General features: G+C 33.8%; 1 protein-coding gene across 1 annotated transcript in view; it reads left to right on the forward strand.

The window, feature by feature from the left end:
• LOC132747307 (F-box/LRR-repeat protein 5-like) overlaps positions 1-20262 on the forward strand; it is a 57452-nt gene that overhangs the window by 12870 nt on the left and 24320 nt on the right. The window contains exons 7-9 of the mRNA XM_060736655.1: positions 803-885; positions 1106-2152; positions 12655-12883. Of these exons, the coding sequence (XP_060592638.1) occupies positions 803-885; positions 1106-2152; positions 12655-12883 (1359 nt within the window). The remainder of the gene's footprint in view (positions 1-802; positions 886-1105; positions 2153-12654; positions 12884-20262) is intronic.

Genomic DNA, 20262 nt, shown 5'->3' on the forward strand with positions numbered 1-20262 from the left:
ATTGTTGGTGAATTCTTTGTTTTTGTTGGAAAATGTTAAAATCTTGATTGTTGTCAAATTCTTAGTTCCTGAGTTCTAGGCAAATACTTAGTGCCTAAGTGTTTAGCAGTTGCTTAGTTTTTGAGTTTGGGCAACTGCTTAGTTCCTAAGTCTTGGCAAATGCTTAGTTCCTGAATTTAGACAAATGCTAAGTTCCTAATTTTAAACAAATGCATAGATCCTGAGTTTAGACAAATGCTTAGATCCTGAGCTTAGAAAAACGCTTAGTTCCAGAGTTTGGGCAAATGCTTAGTTTTCGAGTGTTTTCAAATTCTCAGTCCTTGAGTTTTAGCAAATGGTTATTTCATGAGTTTGGGCAAATGGTTAATTCCTGAGTTTTGGCAAATTCTTAGTCTCTGATAGTGGGTGAATTTGTAGTTCAAGAATGTGTACAAAGTCTTAGTTCCTTAGTGTTGATATTTTATTTTGAATGAGAAAGCTATCTGTTTTCTTTTGAAAGGTTAATGCTTGTATCCTGGAAGAAGATATGTTAGCAATGATTCTAAAAAGGAATAAAAATCAAGTAGATAATTGCATTCAGTTAAAATGTCATTTTGCTTTGTAAAAATATCCAATTAGCCAAGGGAAGTTTAACTGTTTTAACTAGTTCTATGTAGAACAATTAAATCAATGTGCATGTTTGATGAAAATGCACTGTTTAAGCATTAATTGTGTATATTGCTAAACCTAGTTTTAGATTAAGCAGAAACATGGAACAGAAAGGTGATAGAACAGATATATTCTAATTATTTGATATTTTCAGCTGTACAAAGTTCTTTCCCTTTGTCCAAACTTGGAGTATTTGGATCTTACTCACACAAGAGTGTCTGACCTTGGATTTAAAGGGTATGTTAAAGAAAATTTTATACCAGTTATTGTTTCTAAATTAATAGAAGGATAAAAAGACAGATATTCATCCTATATTCATAACAGTTTTTACATGTAAAGTTAAAAATTGGCTTAGTAAAAGCTGCTATTTTCCATCTTAAGATCTTTGATATACCTTGCTTTTAGTACTTGGCATTTAAATGTATTGTAATACTCTATATATGTTATATGTCTATAGGTTCAAGAAAGGGAGTGGTGGTAAGAAGTTAAGACATCTTGATCTGACTGGTTGCCTGTATATCACAGACCAAACTCTTCAAAGATTGTCATCAGCTTTAGGTCAGATTCCATGTCACATGACCGAAACTGAAAATCAGGTGACAGACCATGTGACTAACCTAAATATGGAATCAGCCAATGAGGAGGAAGGCTGTGCCGACTGCAAAGAAGAAAGGAAAAACGGAAGTTATGAATTTGAAAAACAAGAAAAAAAGAGAAACAGATGTCCAATGTTGTCAAGTAACAAGGTCATGAATCCAGATGGCATTGGGAAAGAATTAATGCATGAAGGAAAAAGAGACAATACAAACAAATGCTGTGGGTTAGACCAGGATGATGATGGACGGTTGGCACCGGACAAAGGTAAAAGTCGCAATTGTTGTTCATCAAGAGGCTGTGATAAGAAGTTTGAGGATAATGTGCCCGACTTTAAACGAGCAAGGAACAAGAACGGTTGTAGTTGCTGTGGCAACGATGCTAATCTGCCAATACTTTATGAAGAAACTCCACATGTTGTTGATACTGATGAAACCCATAATGAGAAGTTTGATAATGACGACACAGACACACAAGACAGGTCATGGATCAAAGGTGAAGGTCATGCTGATGAAGTGACATTGACAGTGAATGATGACCTTTCCACCGAAGAAAATGATCCGTACAAAGAAGGATATGATGTAACAGTGCATCAAACCACAACACAAAGACAAGATGAGAAAAATATAAGGAATCTCAACGGAGGTACTGAATATGAAGTCGAAATTGTCCCGAACAATGAAATAATCCAAACAGAATCCAGCCCAGGACAGACATTCTTGCCGGATTTCTTTTTTCTTCCAAATGTGAGACCCGAAAGGGATTATGACTTAGACGTAGAAGTTAAAACTGTGCTTCCAGTGGTATCAAGTGGTGTTAAAAATGACTTTGAGGGTGGTGAGGATCCAAACAGAGCCCTGGAGTTTCTGAGTCTATCCGGATGCTACCAGATTACAGATGAGGGCCTAGAGTAAGTAGATTCTTTGTTATTTCTTTCTATGAATATATTCCATGGGTAGCCCCAGTCAAGGCAAAATTTCTTCATGACAATTGATCTTGATCATTGAGTATAATGGTCATTTGACTCTGACACCGCTGGTTTATAAATAATAAGTAATCAGTGGTTTGTTATCCAGGAAAGCTGGTAAAATGGACTGACTGCCGAGATATGACCAAAAATTTGTAAAAATCAGATACACCAACAAATAAGTACCAAAATCAATAGAAACATTTGCTCAAGTTCACATTTGTTGCCATATTTTAAAAAACACATAATATATGTTTAGTGATAAAGCAGTTAAAATGAAGTCGTCAATGTTTTATCATGATGGCTGTTTTTGATAACAAGTTATATGTATGCGACAAAAAGTTCTTGAAAAATAGGGAAAAGTTGTTTAATATTGGATTGAACTTTGGCTCTGACTGTCTGTATGAACCTTATTTTCATGTTTTTGTTTTATAAGACGAGGAAAGATAATAAATGTATAGATCACTTACAGTAGTTGTCTCCCTTACACTATTTACAAGTGTATGTTGTGATATATAGTCTTTATATTATAATAACAACAACAACATAAAATGATAATAATTGTATATTAGTCACTATATGAAAGTATTTATGTTATCAGCTCTGCTTCTAAATAAATTGTCAGCTTCTATGATAGCTTTGAGCAGGGTGATTAGCTTTAAGCAGGGTGATTTGATAGTCATAGTAGTACCCACATATAGCACGGTTACGAATACTTTATCACATATCCGTGCAGTTTTTGTGACTCTGTATAAATAGTATTTATTGCATTGTCGTGCATATATTTTGATGTGATGTCATACACGTGCGTTATACAAACGAAGTGTTAAGAGGCGCTAAATGTTAGTTTTACACTTTAAGTGTGTCAATGACAATGTGAATTTTTTTTACTGTAAACAGTTATTATTTTGGATATATGATAAATAGAATATTATTTTCATGTAGGTTCATTACTAAATATGCACTAGTTGTATAGATTGATATTATTCTCGCCAGAGGCTTGCATAATATAATTTTATTCAACTTGTTTAATAAGTTCAGGATTGAACGTACATTCTTTCAGTATCCTCTATTTATTGTACCCTGGCTCTGCTTCCACATGTGAAGCGTGATAGTTGCTAAATAACCTTTCCATTTTCAGAGTGACTTTAAATTTATGAAAATCTAAATGAAAAAAAAAACAAAACAAAAAAAAAAAACTTTAAAATCACTCTTCTCAGAAACTTTTACCCACATTCTTTTATATAAAGTCTTACTGGCATGCCAGCAGTTCCCGTACAACAATCGTAGTAACTTAAACATTATTTTCTATTATGCTCACTCACCAAAAATTGAATGTTACACATCAATATTCGGCTTGTCACACAAATCATGGAAATTCCATCATGTTCTAAACTTAGTTATGAGGCATATGGGGTACTGAAATTATCTATTATTTTGTTTGAAGAGAAGTAGTTCCCGTACATAAATTTTAACCCATTATAATTATACAATTTTGTTATATCGGACCTATTTTTCATTTATAATTGTTGAACAGACCATTTTCTCAGAGGTAAATAGATGTAATTCAGGAAATACAGCGTAGACTAAACGCTGGTATCTATTACCCGGTACCGTTACCCCAACACATTCACACGCAGTGGCGTGCTTGTATGCATGATATTTTACTCATTAAAGTCATGAAATTATTTAATTTAGTAAAATAGGTCAAAATTCTGATAATTAAACAAGTTTTCATCACATTGCCTACTTATCTGTATTCAGGTTGTATTAGTGGAAAACCCTTTAGCAGGCCTCTCTTTTATGCATCTTATTGATTTGATATCAATTTTTGAAGAATATAAGTAAAAATCAAGTGTTTAAATGAAAAATACAAGTATTGCTTCTGTACGGGAACTGCTCGCATGCCAGTACAGTGTTATTCATCTTTTACTGAAATACGATTGGAAAATGATTTTTATTTGTTGAAAAAACGTTCTGTAAAAACTTTATACAGATTCTTAAATCATAAATGTCGTAAGTCACTAAGTGGACTGTCTGTCTATGGAAAAATAAATAAATCATCTGCACACATTTTCCTTTGAGCATTTAGTGGTGTGTAGCCTTTTCCATAGTGGTATTTGAATAATATATAAGCTAGAAAAATCCAATAATAGACACACTGATCCGGCAGACGCATTACAAAGTTTAAACAAATGCTCAGGCGGTATTCCCCCGTTGTTAATCGTGGCTACTTTTCTTGATTTTATTCGCTTATAATATTTGTTTAAGTGTTAAAAGCTTCTATATTTGGCTATCATTGATTTTAATTATTTTGACAACGTTTAATGGAAGGAGTTGGTTTGGTTAAAGGCAAAGTGTTACACCCTGTACAGTACTGATTGATTTTAAGGTTTTACAGCTTTTTATGATGTAATGTTTAAATACCTTTTAGAAAGTGTTTATGTAGGGTCAATAGTATTCCTGATAATAAATTTCAGGACATGGGGGGGGGTTTTTCTTTGTAAAAGTACAATATGTATAGGGTTTATTTGGTAGGCCTTTTAAAGCAGCCACAAAAATGATAGAAAAATAATAAGATCTGTGTCAGCATATTTTAGTGAAATAAGTTAAAACATGACTGTACATAAAAAATCTCCGGATAAATTTTATGATATGCTCGAAGATATTTTCAAAATCTTGAAGAATAAACATAAAATCTTAACTTAATTACTGTTTATTGGATGAATTGTTTATATAAATAATGACCAATTAACACAGTTTGACTAGACAAATTATGTAATTTCATGAAAGAAACTGGATGTTTGCCCTTTTAAAAGAAGTAAAAAATTATTAGTTTTCGAGGCTTAATGTGCCTTTAAATCTGTAAGTGCACCATAAATACACAAAAAAGATAAACAAAACAATTCTGTCATAATTTGTACTTTATTGCAACAGTGTTCTTATTTGCTAATTTTGATACCGTGTTCTTGTCCGTGTCTTTAATTCATTTTCTGATTTTTCCTGTTATTCTTGCACTAATGGTCATTTTCCGAGATGTGATGTATGACAATAGTGGTTGTATATAATGATTAGCTGACTTATTTTTTTGAGCTGCTCAGTTAAAGCAGATCTTTTTTTTCCACAGGTTGGGGAAGCAGCCCTGCCCTTAATTTTGGGGAAAAATTACACGGTATATTTGCACATGGGGAAGAAAAAACTTGATGTAAATTGAATTTTTGGGGAAAACTGCATGATTTTTCAGGGAAGCAGCCCTTTAACGGCCCCTGCTATAGAAGGAATAAAAGACCTGTAAAATATCTTGTAAAAAAAATAGCAAATACAACAAGGTACAAGTGTAACCCTAATTTTTCTCATTGTTTAGTGTAATGGGTTGATTTAGGTAAGTGAATTGCATCTAGCAAGGTTTTTGGAGGAAATCATAGATTGATATTATAATTGATATAGAATTTCACATAATCTATTCACCATAAACAACATTGGTTTATGCATGAAATGATATATCAGTTCTCAAATTTTGAATGTCACAATTCTACATGAAATGAAATAGCAGTTCTCAAATTTAAATGTCGCAGTTCTGAATGAAAGTCTTTATATTGGCTACTAGTTTGACAAGGATTCATTACAAGATGAATACCATGTTTTCATTCTATACTTTTAACGTTATTGAACGCTAACCAGATCTTTTGTGTCTCTGTAAATTGGTTACAGCAATAATTGAATACCTCAATATATTTTAATTTGCTTTAATTACGTTTTGGTATACATTGTGATCAATCGGTTTTGATAAAGATTTTGTATAGTAGAATCTAGGCTATGAAATTGTGATCCAGATTAAGCATACAGATAAGATTGTTTTTATACAAAGTGTATTTTTTTATACCGACCCAAGTATTGTCAAACGCTGTTTAATATCAGTTAGATGTGTTTTATATTTAAACGCCACATTGAATACAAGTATTGTTTTGTTGCCAAAGGGATGAAATGCGTGAGATACGGGTAGTGGCAGAGAATGGCCGATATAAAGCTATGTCATTGTTATATGTTTTGTGTCAACATTTAATGATTAATTAATGATTACCCATTGATAATCATGTGTAGAGAAGAAGGCTTTTTGAATATTAATTTTAATGAGCAAACTCTTTCAGTCTCTCGATGTATTTTTATGTCTCCACAAAGTGGGGAGCATATAGTGTTGCACTTGTCCGTCAGTACGTCCGTCCGTCCATCCGTACGTCTGTCTGTATGTCCCGAAATCTTGTGAACGCAACTCCTCTTAAACCGGATGGCAGATTTTGCTTAAACTTCCAGGGATGAACAACCTTAATGTGTAGATGGTAGTAAAGGAAGGAATTTTTTGCTGCGACCAAATTTAACAGAATTATGGCCCTTTGTTGATTTTTTCACTATAGTAAGTAAGTAATTGCATTTTATAGTCTAAGTTTCATGCTTACGCACGTTCACCGACTTTACAGCTATTACCCCTGGTCATAGGGCTACTGGTATCTATCTATCAATCTCCCTGGGGAGTCTTTTAACTCCGCTTAGTGCAGCCGACACTTGGCGCAACGGAATTATACCACCCTCGCAGGTACCCATTTACACCTGGGTGAAGTGAAGCAATCGCAGGTAAATTTCTTGCTCAAGGAAATTAGCAGTGCCCCTGGTGGGGTTCGAACCCGGGACCTCTCGATCCCTAAGCGCGCGTCCTACCACTGGACTACTGATCCTGCGTACTATATACTATGTAGAAATTTTGTGAACGCAACTCCTCTTAAACTGGATGGCAGATTTTGCTTAAACTTCCAGGGATGAACAACCTTAATGTGTTGATGGTGGTAAAGGAAGGAATTTTCGCTGCGACCAAATTTAACAGAATTATGGCCCTTTGTTGATTTTTTCACTATATACTATGTAGAAATTTTGTGAACGCAACTCCTCTTAAACCGGATGGCAGATTTTGCTTAAACTTCCAGGGATAAACAACCTTAATGTGTAGATGGTAGTTAAGGAAGGAATTTTTGCTGCGACCAAATTTAACAGAATTATGGCCCTTTGTTGATATTTTCACTATATACCATATAGAAATTTTGTTAACGCAACTCCTTTTAAACCGGATGGCAGATTTTGCTTTAACTTCCAGCGATGAACAACCTTAATGTGTAGATGGAAGCAAAGGAAGGAAATTTTGCTGCGACCAAATTTAACAGAATTATGGCCCTTTGTTGATTTTTTCACTATATACCATATATATGTTGTCAGTGGGGCATCCGTGTCCTTTGGACACAGTTCTAGTTCATATTCATATCAAATTGTGAGGTTCTGCCATATGTTTATTGATTAAACAAGGAAATAAAACAAGATTTCCTTTCCTCTTCTTATAGCTATCTGTTTGCCATCAAAATAGATATTTTACAATTTCCTTATCTAGTATAGATCATAATTTTATACATTGTAAGAAGTTGAAATATCATAAGGCGTATTCAAAAGTATTCAAAAGTTAAATTTAGATATAAAAGCAGACTGAAGTATTTGAAGAATTTTCAGTCTTGTAACTGTTAAAATGGAACAAAAAGGTTAAATAGAATAGAATTCCATATAACTTTATATTTTTCATAAAAAAAAACAAAAAACTAAATAGTAAAATTAAAGTCGTTAGACTTAAATGTAAGTTAACTGCCCTTAAAAGAAGCAAATTTTTAAATTCAAGTGCAGATTACTTGGAAATGTGCTTGGTGACCACAATATATCCATATGCAAAGTTTGAATATATTCTATTATGCCAATGTATATAATTATGTAACTACAAGATAAGCTTTGAAAAGGGGAAAACATGGAGAAATTAGACTGATAAATGTATTGTATGCATTAGGGATATGTTAAATTATTTTGCACACAATTTATTGTCATTTATATGGTTATCTTGTAAATATCATAATTAATCTTTAATCCCAGAAGTGTGAACAAGCCGTTTGTTGTACACTTTGATGATCTTATCAAGAATGATAAATATGCAAATGGTCTTGAATTGAAGCAATATTTTGTGCAATAAAAATAACACAATTTTATACAATACAATATATTACCAATTGGGCATATAAAACATGAGTGTTTAAAAGTGCCTGACATGATGACAATTGGAGACCCTACTCAAATGTTTAAATCTTGGCTTGCTAGTGGCTACTGATCTGTGACAACTGCTGCAGACCAGGATCAGTCTGCATATGTGTGCCGTCTGATAATAATAATTGTCTGCTGATTCCTGCCATCTGATCAGATCATTGTCTGCTTATTCCTGCTATCTGATCAGATCATGGTCTGCAAAATCTTGCCATCTGATCAAATCATGGTCTGCATATTCCTGCCACCTGATCAGATCATTGTCTGCTTATTCCTGCCATCTGATCAAATCATGGTCTTCATATTCCTGCCCCCTTCTGCTTATTCCTGCTATCTGATCAAATCATGGTCTTCATATTCCTGCCACCTGATCAGATCATTATCTGCTTATTCCTGCCATTTGATCAGATCATGGTATGCAAAATCTTGCCATCTGATCAAATCATGGTCTGCATATTCCTGCCACCTGATCAGATCATTGTCTGCTTATTCCTGCCACCTTCTGCTTATCCCTGCTATCTGATCAGATCATGGTCTGCAAAATCGTGCCATCTGATCAGATCATGGTCTGCATATTCTTGCCACCTGATAGATCATTGTCTGCTTATTCCTGCCATCTGATCAGATCATGGTCTGCATATTCCTGCCACCTGATCAGATCATTGTCTGCTTATTCCTGCCATCTGATCAGATCATGGTGTGCATATTCCTGCCACCTGATCAGATCGATGTCTGCTTATTCCTGCCATCTGATCAGATCATGGTCTGCAAAATCGTGCCATCTGATCAGATCAAATCATGGTCTGCATATTCCTGCCACCTGATCAGATCATTGTCTGCTTATTCCTGCTATCTGATCAGATCATGGTCTGCAAATTCGTGCCATCTGATCAAATCATGGTCTGCATATTCTTGCCACCTGATCAGATCATTGTCTGCTTATTCCTGCCATCTGATCAGATCATGGTCTGCATATTCCTGCCACCTGATCAGATCAGTGTCTGCTTATTCCTGCCATCTGATCAGATCATGGTCTGCAAAATCGTGCCAACTGATCAAATCATGGTCTGCATATTCCTGCCATCAGATCAGATCATTGTCTGCATATTCTTGCCACCTGATCAGATCATTGTCTGCATGTTTGTGACACCTGATCAGATCATGGTCTGCATATTAGTGCCATCTGATCTGATCATGGTCTGCAAAATCGTGCCATCTGATCAAATTATGGTCTGCATATTCCTGCCACCTGATCAGATCATTGTCTGCTTATTCCTGCTATCTGATCAGATCATTGTCTGCTTATTCATGCCATCTGATCAGATCATTCTATTCTATTATGCCAATGTAAATTCATGGTCTGCATAGTCCTGACATCTGATCAGATCATGGTCTGTATATTTGTGCCACCTGATCAGATCATGATCTGCATATTCTTGCCACCTGATACTTATTTTGAAATTTTACATTTAATCAATTTATGGTTTTGTGGAGAATGAAAGCAGGACAAGTCCATATAAGATATTAAGTTGGGGTAAAGGTCTAAGGATTTTGAGGGTTTGATTTATTTTAACTAAATGCTTCCTTACCATCAATTGATTAATAAAGCATCACATTGAAGCTTCTGTAATGTGAAATATTACAGTCTCATTTCCCATGTTTTAACACTGTCATGAAATGTTTATTATCATAGGTAAAATTACCAAGGTAAGTATCCATAATAGAGACATAGGTATTTTCCCAATAGCTATAAAACTTCTGTCTGGTAAACCTGCATGATGTTGTATAATGTTAATTTAAATTAATAATAGGACCACAAATTACACAATATAATATTGCTCCAAGAAGTGTGAATTTATTGGAAAATGGGTTGGCACAGACAACATTAATGAGTTTTCTAACTTTACAGATATATACATGTATATAAACAGCATTAGGAGGTGTCTATAGTTAAGTGGTTATTTAAGTGGTTAATTAAGTGGTCACTTAAGGCTGTTGACATTGAATGTGGTTGATGGTATCAAACTAGCTTCCCAAAGGAGTATCATCTAATCAAATGCAGATCAGTTGTTTTCATTTACTGAAACTAGCTTTAAATTGATTAAACTGCACCAATTAAGCTATAGAAAGTTGTCATTGAGTACTATCAGTGTTAGCTTACATGACATGAAGTTAATTCCGAAAAAAAAAATGCTATCCTGCTTAATTGACTAGGTAACTTGATAAGTAATTCATCAAAACATATATAACCATATTGATAAATATATTGATCAATTATTGTGATAGACTTATTATCAAACGCTTGAATCTCTGTTATCTACTGAATATTAATGTATGTTTGTTCTGGTTTTATCACTTACACACCTGTTATTTTCGGTGTATTTGCCATATGGACGGCTTTAGCCGTTTGTATAATAATAATAGTAATAATAATAAATTAATAATAATAATAATAAAAATAATAATAAATATGAAGAAAATTATACCATAGACAATAATTATTATTATACTAACAGATTTGGAAACATATATAATAATTATAATACTAATAACAAATAATAATAATTATATTAATTAATAATATAGTAATTTCTTAGAAAATCCTCTGGCAAATAGGTGAACAATAAAACAATAACCCTCTGGCAGCGAAAGGGTTAACTACTGAATATTAATGTATGTTTGTTCTGGTTTTATCACTTACACACATAATTAATATCTTAAATGGAACTGTCAATTTTTCAATCTGGCAGAACCTTTTACCAATTTTAGGGTGGACCGAATATGGTCCATTTGCAGACAATTATTAGATGGCATGGCACAGGTAGACTCTGTTATGACCAACAGATAAAGAGTTATATAACCTCTGAACAATCTCTTTTTTATTATCTTGCATAAAAATGTGTATGCAGGTATACATTGACAGAGAAGTAAACATGCATTAACAGATATATTCAGTAATCATTTTTAATATGCATTACTCAGGGCACAGTGTAATATAACTTAATGCGATGATGGCCCCGGTAGTTTTATTGTCAAATGACATCACACTAGCACTTAGTATGCATGACACAAGCTATGGTTTCTTTATACAAATTATTGCGGGCTCAGACTTAAAATGCTTATCTGCAGATGTTAATGCATGAAAAAAGGCGCATTCACCCTGTAATCGTTACAACATCTTTTACCCAGGCAGTTGGTTGTAAGTGTTATGACATTGTCAGCTTACAGCTTCCTTGTTTACTATTGAACTAACTAAATGAATAATAGAAATAAATGTAACATAAAATGAGTCATTAATTTTTATTGACAAATAAGTGCTCATCTTTTCATAAGTTAAAAAGACAACAAATTTGTGTAGAAAGATTTTGCCTTTGATGAAGCTATCAGGTTTACAACTTCAATAGCCTTATAATGGCTGTTTGTATGGGGTGTGCTGACTGACATCTGAAACGATACCGATCTGCCTTGTGAAAATGATTGTATTTTCATATACCAATGATTGTATTTTCATATACCAATGATTGTATTTTCATATACCAATGATTGTATTTTCATATACCAATGATTGTATTTTCATATACCAATGATTGTATTTTCATATACCAATCAATGAAATTCCAAATTCATATACCAATGATTGCATTTTCATATACCAATGATTGTATTTTCATATACCAATGATTGTATTTTCATATACCAATGATTGTATTTTCATATACCAATGATTGTATTTTCATATACCAATGATTGTATTTTCATATACCAATGATTGTATTTTCATATACCAATGATTGTATTTTCATATACCAATGATTGTATTTTCATATACCAATGATTGTATTTTCATATACCAATGATTGTATTTTCATATACCAATGATTGTATTTTCATATACCAATCAATGAAATGCCCAACAAATTGATGAACATATGTATGTGTCGCAGAATCCGGACACAAATTGTGTGAATTATGATCAAATTAATTACAAATATTCAATACATGAAGTTAAAAAAGCACACAAAACAACCCCCAAAAACTGTACCAATTTGAACAATTTGCAGAGATTTTTCACCATCTTTATCAAGGGCCTATAAAGTGCCTCTTCCAAATCGAATATCATGATAATGGTGACTTAATTGCTTTATTTCAAATCCTGTTTATTAAAAGTTATTATTATAATATAATGATAATAATGGTATAAGGGTACAAGTTCTTTTTAACATTCTCATCAACTGGAAATAGTTTGTCATATAAATTCTCTTGCTCAATATTTATTCTTATGATAATGAAGATAGACTATTTTTAAGTAAATGTATTTCTTACAGTTACCTGGCAAGCAATGGTGGTTTACCGAGGTTGAAGTACCTGGACCTGTCTGGTTGTCAGAATGTTACCGGAGAGGCTGTGAGCGACCTCGTAAACACTGCACCACACTTGGATCCAGCTCAACTATTTTACTGTGATAATATATTGGATGGACCTTATGCTGACACGGCATCTGGATGTCAGAATCTCCAGTGTAACAGTCGCGTCTGCTGTAGGTGTGGAGAATAGGTAAGAATAGTTTTGGTGTATACAAAATTATAAACTTTAATATTAAAAGTTATGACTGGTTAGCACTCTTTGCTTTATTACTAGATTTTATCTTTGTTCCTTGTGTGCTACAGTTTAGTTTAGATCAATTGTGCAAATCAGGTTCACATTTCATGCACAAAAAAGTTGCTTCTCGACTCTACTGGCATCATTCATTTGGGAATTCTCCCTTCCTTGTCTTTCAGATTCTTATGAGTAATTATAATCAACATTAAAAGTCTATATTAATTAAATAATCATAATTCATAGATAATTAGATTTTTTCAAGGTAAATATGTAATGAATTTCAGAACTATTCCAGTAATTCGGTAAATTTTCAGTATGTTGTCATGCCAACAATTATTCTAGATTATGTATATTTTGTAATGATTAATGGAGTATGTTTGTAGAAAAAGTTTTGAAATTAAAACTCGGCAGCCATTAATTTTGCACAATTATACTACAGATGCTTTATTTATGAAGAGTGGAGAGTCAGTTAGTGCTTATATGTTTGCTTATGTAGTCTATTACACCATAAACCATATCTGAGTATTCCCAGTTTAAGAGATTTTAATATCAAAATACAAAATAAGCTGCCTGGACCTACTGCATGGTGCAAGGCTAATCACATTTGGCTGTTGTAGTCATTATCATGGCTAATGTAGTCATTAACCTATTAATTTTAGTCATAGTGTAGTCATTATCATAGCTAGCTTTTTCACTGTCATGGCTAGTGAAGTCATTATCATGGCTAGTGAAGTCATTATCATGGCTAGTGATGTCATTATCTTGGCTAGTGATGTCATTATCATGGCTAGTGATGTCATTATCATGGCTAGTGAAGTCATTATCGTGGCTAGTGAAGTCATTATCATGGCTAGTGAAGTCATTATCATGGCTAGTGATGTCATTATCATGGCTAGTGAAGTCATTATCGTGGCTAGTGAAGTCATTATCATGGCTAGTGAAGTCATTATCATGGCTAGTGATGTCATTATCATGGCTAGTGAAGTCATTATCGTGGCTAGTGAAGTCATTATCATGGCTAGTGATGTCATTATCATGGCTAGTGATGTCATTATCATGGCTAGTGAAGTCATTATCGTGGCTAGTGAAATCATTATCATGGCTAGTATAGCCGTTATGGCTAGCATAGTCATGTCATTATCATGGTAATTGTAGTCATTATTATTGCATAGTAATTATGGCCGACATAGTTATTATCAGGGCTATTGAAGTCATCTTAATTAGTTTGGTCATTATCATGGTTACTTTATCATTATCATGGCTAGTGTAGTTATTATCATTTCTAGCAGTCCTGATCATGGCCTGTGTAGTCAGTGTCATGGCTCATGGCTAGCATAGTCATTATCATAGCAAGCAGTCATTTTCATTGTAATTGTAGTCATTATTATTGCATAGTAATTATCATGAAGACATCTTAACAAGTGTAGTTATTATCTTGGCTAGTAGAGTCATTATCATGGCTAGCTTTCTTTATTATGGCTAGCTTATGTTATCATGACTGGCTTTCATTACCATAGTAATTGTAGACAATATCATTGCTAGTTTAGTCATTATAATGGCTGACATAGGCATTATCATGGCTAGTAAAGTCATTGTCTTAGGTAGTGAAGTCATTTATCATGGTTTAGTTCTGATAGATAGCTAAGATCTTTCTGGACTTGAATAAGACAGGTCTTGAAATAATATACTAAATAATGTTAGTTCAATGTACCATGCCCTACCAGCTTTCTAATGACTGTATACTCTAGTAAGTACAGAGTTCATTACTTATTCAGTAGGTAGTTTTCCATGTCATAGGTGGATTATAACATAGCGTTCCTTTAATCCTTACTTCACCATTCACAATATAAACAGTCGGGGAATGCTCGATATAAAAAAACCTATTGTATATACGTCTTAAATATTATGGAGTGGGCTTATTTACTTAGTATTGTATTCCGGCTTACAGAAAACTTGGGATTAGAATTTCTTTTTAATTTCTGTATGCAAGTGTAGAAGCGTGATGTATGCCGATATTGGTTAATTAAAGTATAATTACACCTTTCAACACTGATAAATGACTGGCATGTATCGATTTGTTAAAAAAGAAGTTTTTCTCCATATTGATTTTGTAAACGGAGAACCAGTCATGGCTGCTAATTATCTAAGATGATTACTCTCTTACAAAACCTGTTACGTTATGGATACAATTTTATTTAATCAAGAAAATTCTGCAGTGAGGAAACAACAAGATTCATGTACATTAATTGACACCTGGGTTTTGTTGTATCTGCAATTAGCAAGTTTACAACTTCTTCACAATATTGTATAAAAATCATATCAGAAGTGGCGATTTTATTTTTTTCAGTCGATACTTAATACATGTACTTGCAAATTCTGTACTTGTATTGACCTGTATTTTATAATCAGCATAAAATTCCTATCATGTGTTGTGAAAAGTTAAATAAGAGAGCTTTCAGCTTTTTGAGATTTTAGTGGTAACTCCTATATATTTGATGTTTTACCCTTACATCTTTAATGGACTTGTCCATCTTTCAATCCAGGCAAAACCATTTATAATTTTTAGGGAGTATTTCAAAGTTACATAGCAACTAAAAAGTGAACAGTTCAGACCATAATTAGAGAGTACATCTGTGCCGACATATCTTGGTCTACTCTGGTTACATGGGTAAATTAAGTCACCGCTAGATTAAAAATGCTAATGCTAATTCGAAGTTGAGAAAATAGTAACTAAGAATGTTATCCAAGTTCCAAGAAAACAGTGGACAACTTTTCCACATGAATTATTCTACTCCAAAAGGGAGAAGAAATGGCATTTCACATGTTGTAAGCTGAGATTATTTTTTGCGAAGAATTTCAATTTTCCTGTCCTTATTTAGGTTCATTTTGGCAGTATACATACTTAACATAGTTCATCTGGAAAGGTATGAGAAATTATAATATTAAGGATATAATAAAGATAGCAGATGAGATTGTCACTTTAGTGCAGTAATGGGCTACCTCCTATTTAATTTAATAAGAAGTTAGTTCGGTACTGCACTAAGGTGAAGAGATAATTGATCTCATTCTTGACTGTTACATCATTATTTACGTCATTATAAAACAATACTGAACCGTAAAACATAAATCACTGTACATAATGAAACATAGTCACAGATAGCACTGCTAGCGCTGCTAAATCTGTAATGGACAATATATTAAACAGCATTGGTGTCTCAAATATTTCACGGAAAGAAACGGGAAGTTAGTGTCCAAATGATATATCATTATAAAGATTTCATTGTATTTATTCTTCAGAAATCAAAACAAATTATTTTTCTGCCTTTGCATTAACCTGATTATCTGGAATAGGAAAGAAGAAATTACACAACGTTTGGGATTTTTGTTGGTGGAAATGTTTCTCAATGGAGCGGACTTTGTGATATAAGAGGAACGTAAAGAGAAATTGCTGTAGATCTAATAGTCCTAAGGGAATAACGTGATATTGAAAATATTTTGCTTTCAGTGCTCCATAAGGGGAGGATATTCAGTGATGTAGAAATATTGATTCCTTCTTGGTTTAGTTTGAACTAGTTTGTTTTAGCTTATATAAGTAAAGTTTGGCGTTTGTTATTGCATTTAACTTAATACAGGATTGGAGCAGTACCTCTAGACGCTGATCACAGAATAGACAAATATCGTGGGTTTTTTATTGCTTATTATTAAATTTTTCATTATCATACATAAATTGGTGTGAAAAGATGAATATAAGACTGAAAGTTCATTCCGTATGTTGAAAAGGCGAGATTTTAGCATTTAATCATTCAAGTGTCTTGTCAGGTATATATTTATATATTCCGGAATGGTGCTTCAATCCTTTATTTAGTCTCACTCTTTGTTATTAGGGTGTATGTACTTACAAGCTTTATGGAACTTTATTGCTTAAAGGAAGAGAATATTGATACTACCTTGTCTGTTCATCTGTCTTTCCTACTGTCTGTCACACCCTTGTCAGGTGTCAATAACTTGAGAAGAATCATATGAATTTGATTAAAACCTCACACTATCTTCCTCAACTTAATAATTAATGTTTGTCCTGGTTGAAACTCCTAAACTGCTAGTGATATCAAATGATATCTTGTGGAAAACTTTTTCACAGATAGGAAAATTTCAAATGCTATGTAGAACCAACACTCTTCATTACTTAGTTTTAGAATTATCTCCCTTTGTCTAAAGTGTAAAAGGAATTTGATTAAAATTTCACAAACTGATAAAGACCAGTGAGAGGAATTGTAGTGTGCAGTTTTTAAGAACAATATTTCTACCTTGCTTGATTTTTAGCTCACCTGAGCTTGCTCAGGGTGAGCTTTTAGGATCGGTGAATGTCCGTCGTCCATCCACAATTGCTTGTGAACACTCTAGCGGTGGCATTTTTGCCTCAATCATCATCAAACTTGGTCAGGATGCTTATCTAGTTGAAAGCTCGGATGAGTTCGAACATGGCTCATCTCTGATGAAAAACTAGGTCACAAGAGCTAAAAATAGAAAAACCTTGTGAACACTCTAGAGATCACATTTTTGACCCAATAATCATCAAACTTTGTCAGGATGTTTGTCTAGAAGATAGCTCAGATGAGTTCGAACATGGGTCATCTCGGATGAAAAAGTAGGTCACAGGAGCTATAAATAGAAAAACCTTGTGAACACTGTAGTGGTCACATTTTTGAACCAATCATCATCAAACTTGGTCAGAATGCTTGTCTAGTCAATTGCTTGGATGAGTTCGAACATGGGTCATCTCTGATGAAAAACTAGGTCACAGGAGCTAAAAATAGAAAAGCCTTGTGAACACTCTAGTGGTCACATTTTTGACCCAATCATCATCAAACTTTGTCAGGATGCTTGTTTAGATAATAGCTCGGATGAGTTCCAATATGGGTCATCTCGGATGAAAAACTAGGTCACCGGAGCTATAAATAGAAAAACCTTGTTAACACTCTAGCAGTCACATTGTTGCATCAATCATCATCAAACTTGGTCAGGATGCTTATCTTGTTGATAGCTTGGATGAGTTCGAACATGGGTCATCTCGGATGAAAAAGTAGGACACCGGAGCTAAAAATAGAAAAACCTTGTTAACACTCTAGCGGTCACATTTTTGCATCAATCATCATCAAACTTGATCAAGATGCTTGTCTAGGTGATAGCTCGGATGAGTTTGAACATGGGTCATTTCGGATGAAAAACTAGGTCACAGGAGCTAAAAATAGAAAAACCTTGTTAACACTCTAGTGGTCACAATTTTGACTCAATTGTCATCAAACTTGGTCAGGAAACTTGTCTAGGTCATTGCTAGGAATAAATCGAATATGGGACATCTCGGATGAAAAACTAGGTCACGGGAGCTAAAAATAGAAAAAATCTTGTTAACACTCTAGTGGCTACTGTTGTGATCCAAATATTCTGTTAATTGGTCTGAAAGTTTGTTTTGATGATTTCTAAGTCAAGTTCGAACTTGGGTCATCTTGGATGAAAAACTAGGTCACACCGCCCAAATATGGAAAAACCTTGTTAACATTCTAGTGGTCACATTTTCGACTCAATTATCATCAAACTTGGTCAGGATGCTTGTCTAGGTAATTGCTTGGATGAGTTCGAAATTGCATGTGAAGCTAGGTCACAGGAGCTAAAAATAGAAAAATCTTGTTAACACTCTAGTTGCTACTGTTTTGATCCAAGTATCCTGGAAATTGGTCTGAAAGTTTGTTTTGATGATTTCTAGGTCAAGTTTGAATATGTGTCACCTGGGTAAAAAACTAGGTCGCACTGCTCAAATATGGATAATCCTTGGTCACATTTTTAGCTCGACTATTCGATAAGAATAAGTAGAGCTATTGCAGTCACCCGAGCGTCGGCGTCCGCGTCGGCGTCCGCGTAACCACTTATGTTAAAGTTTTTGTAATAGTTTAAATATTTTCAAAGTCCATTGACATATGGCTTTGAAACTTTGCACACTTGTTCACCATCATGACCCCAACCTGTAGACAGGAGGAGGTAACTCTATCAAGCATTTTGACAGAATTATGCCCCTTTTTCGACTTAGAATTTACGTTAAAGTTTTTGTAATAGTTCAAATATTTTCAAAGGCCATAGACATATGGCTTTGAAACTTTGCACACTTGTTCACCATCATGACCCCAACCTGTAGACAGGAGGAGGTAACTCTATCAAGCATTTTGACAGAATTATGCCCCTTTTTCGACTTAGAATTTACGTTAAAGTTTTGTAATAGTTCAAATATTTTCAAAGGCCATAGACATATGGCTTTGAAACTTTGCACACTTGTTCACCATCATGACCCCAACCTGTAGACAGGAGGAGGTAACTCTATCAAGCATTTTGACAGAATTATGCCCCTTTTTCGACTTAGAATTTACGTTAAAGTTTTTGTAAAAGTTCAAATATTTTCAAAGTCCATTGACATATGGCTTTGAAACTTTGCACACTTGTTCAACATCATGACCCCAACCTGTAAACAGGAGGAGGTAACTCTATCAAGCATTTTGACAGAATTATGCCCCTTTTTCGACTTAGAATTTACGTTAAAGTTTTTGTAATAGTTCAAATATTTTCAAAGTCCATTGACATATGGCTTTGAAACTTTGCACACTTGTTCACCATCATGACCTCAACCTGTAAACAGGAGGAGGTAACTCTATCAAGCATTTTTTTACTATCAAGCACTAAGAATAGTCGAGCGTTGCTGTCCTATACCGACAGCTCTTGTTGACTCACCTGTCATGAGACTTGGTCAGAATGCTTGTCTAGGTAATTGTTTGGATGAGTTTGATAAGTCAGGTGAGCGATCTAGGGCCATCATGGCCCTCTTGTTTATGTGTAGGCTGACCTAGGGCTCTATACTGGTGGAAAAGGCAGTTACATTTGGTTCCAGCAGTTTATGGACCATACTGACTTAATTTCCATCAGAAGCACAAATTTTGACCTTACTATAATCTCTACATGATATACATGTAGTTATATTATTATTATAGTTATTGTGGGAAAAAATATCATTCATGTGGGATGTTGATGAATATTTATTTTACATCAGTTAATGTCAATTAATTGTTCCAGATAAATAATATTTCACCAGAACTTGTTATTAAAGATTTATCATGCTTTAAGTATATTATAGACTTGATTGATATAATATTCCATGGTAATGGTTCTTTCAGTTTCGCATGGTTGCTTTTAAAGATTTAATATATTTCTTATAGCTCATTAGTGTAAAGGGATATGAACCTCTTTAAGTTTGCCAATTTAACCGTTAAATTAGGCCACCATTTTCATTATAT

The sequence above is a fragment of the Ruditapes philippinarum genome, unplaced genomic scaffold (assembly GCF_026571515.1).
Source record: "Ruditapes philippinarum isolate M1 unplaced genomic scaffold, ASM2657151v2 ctg459_1_1_1_1, whole genome shotgun sequence".
Lineage (NCBI taxonomy): Eukaryota > Metazoa > Mollusca > Bivalvia > Venerida > Veneridae > Ruditapes > Ruditapes philippinarum.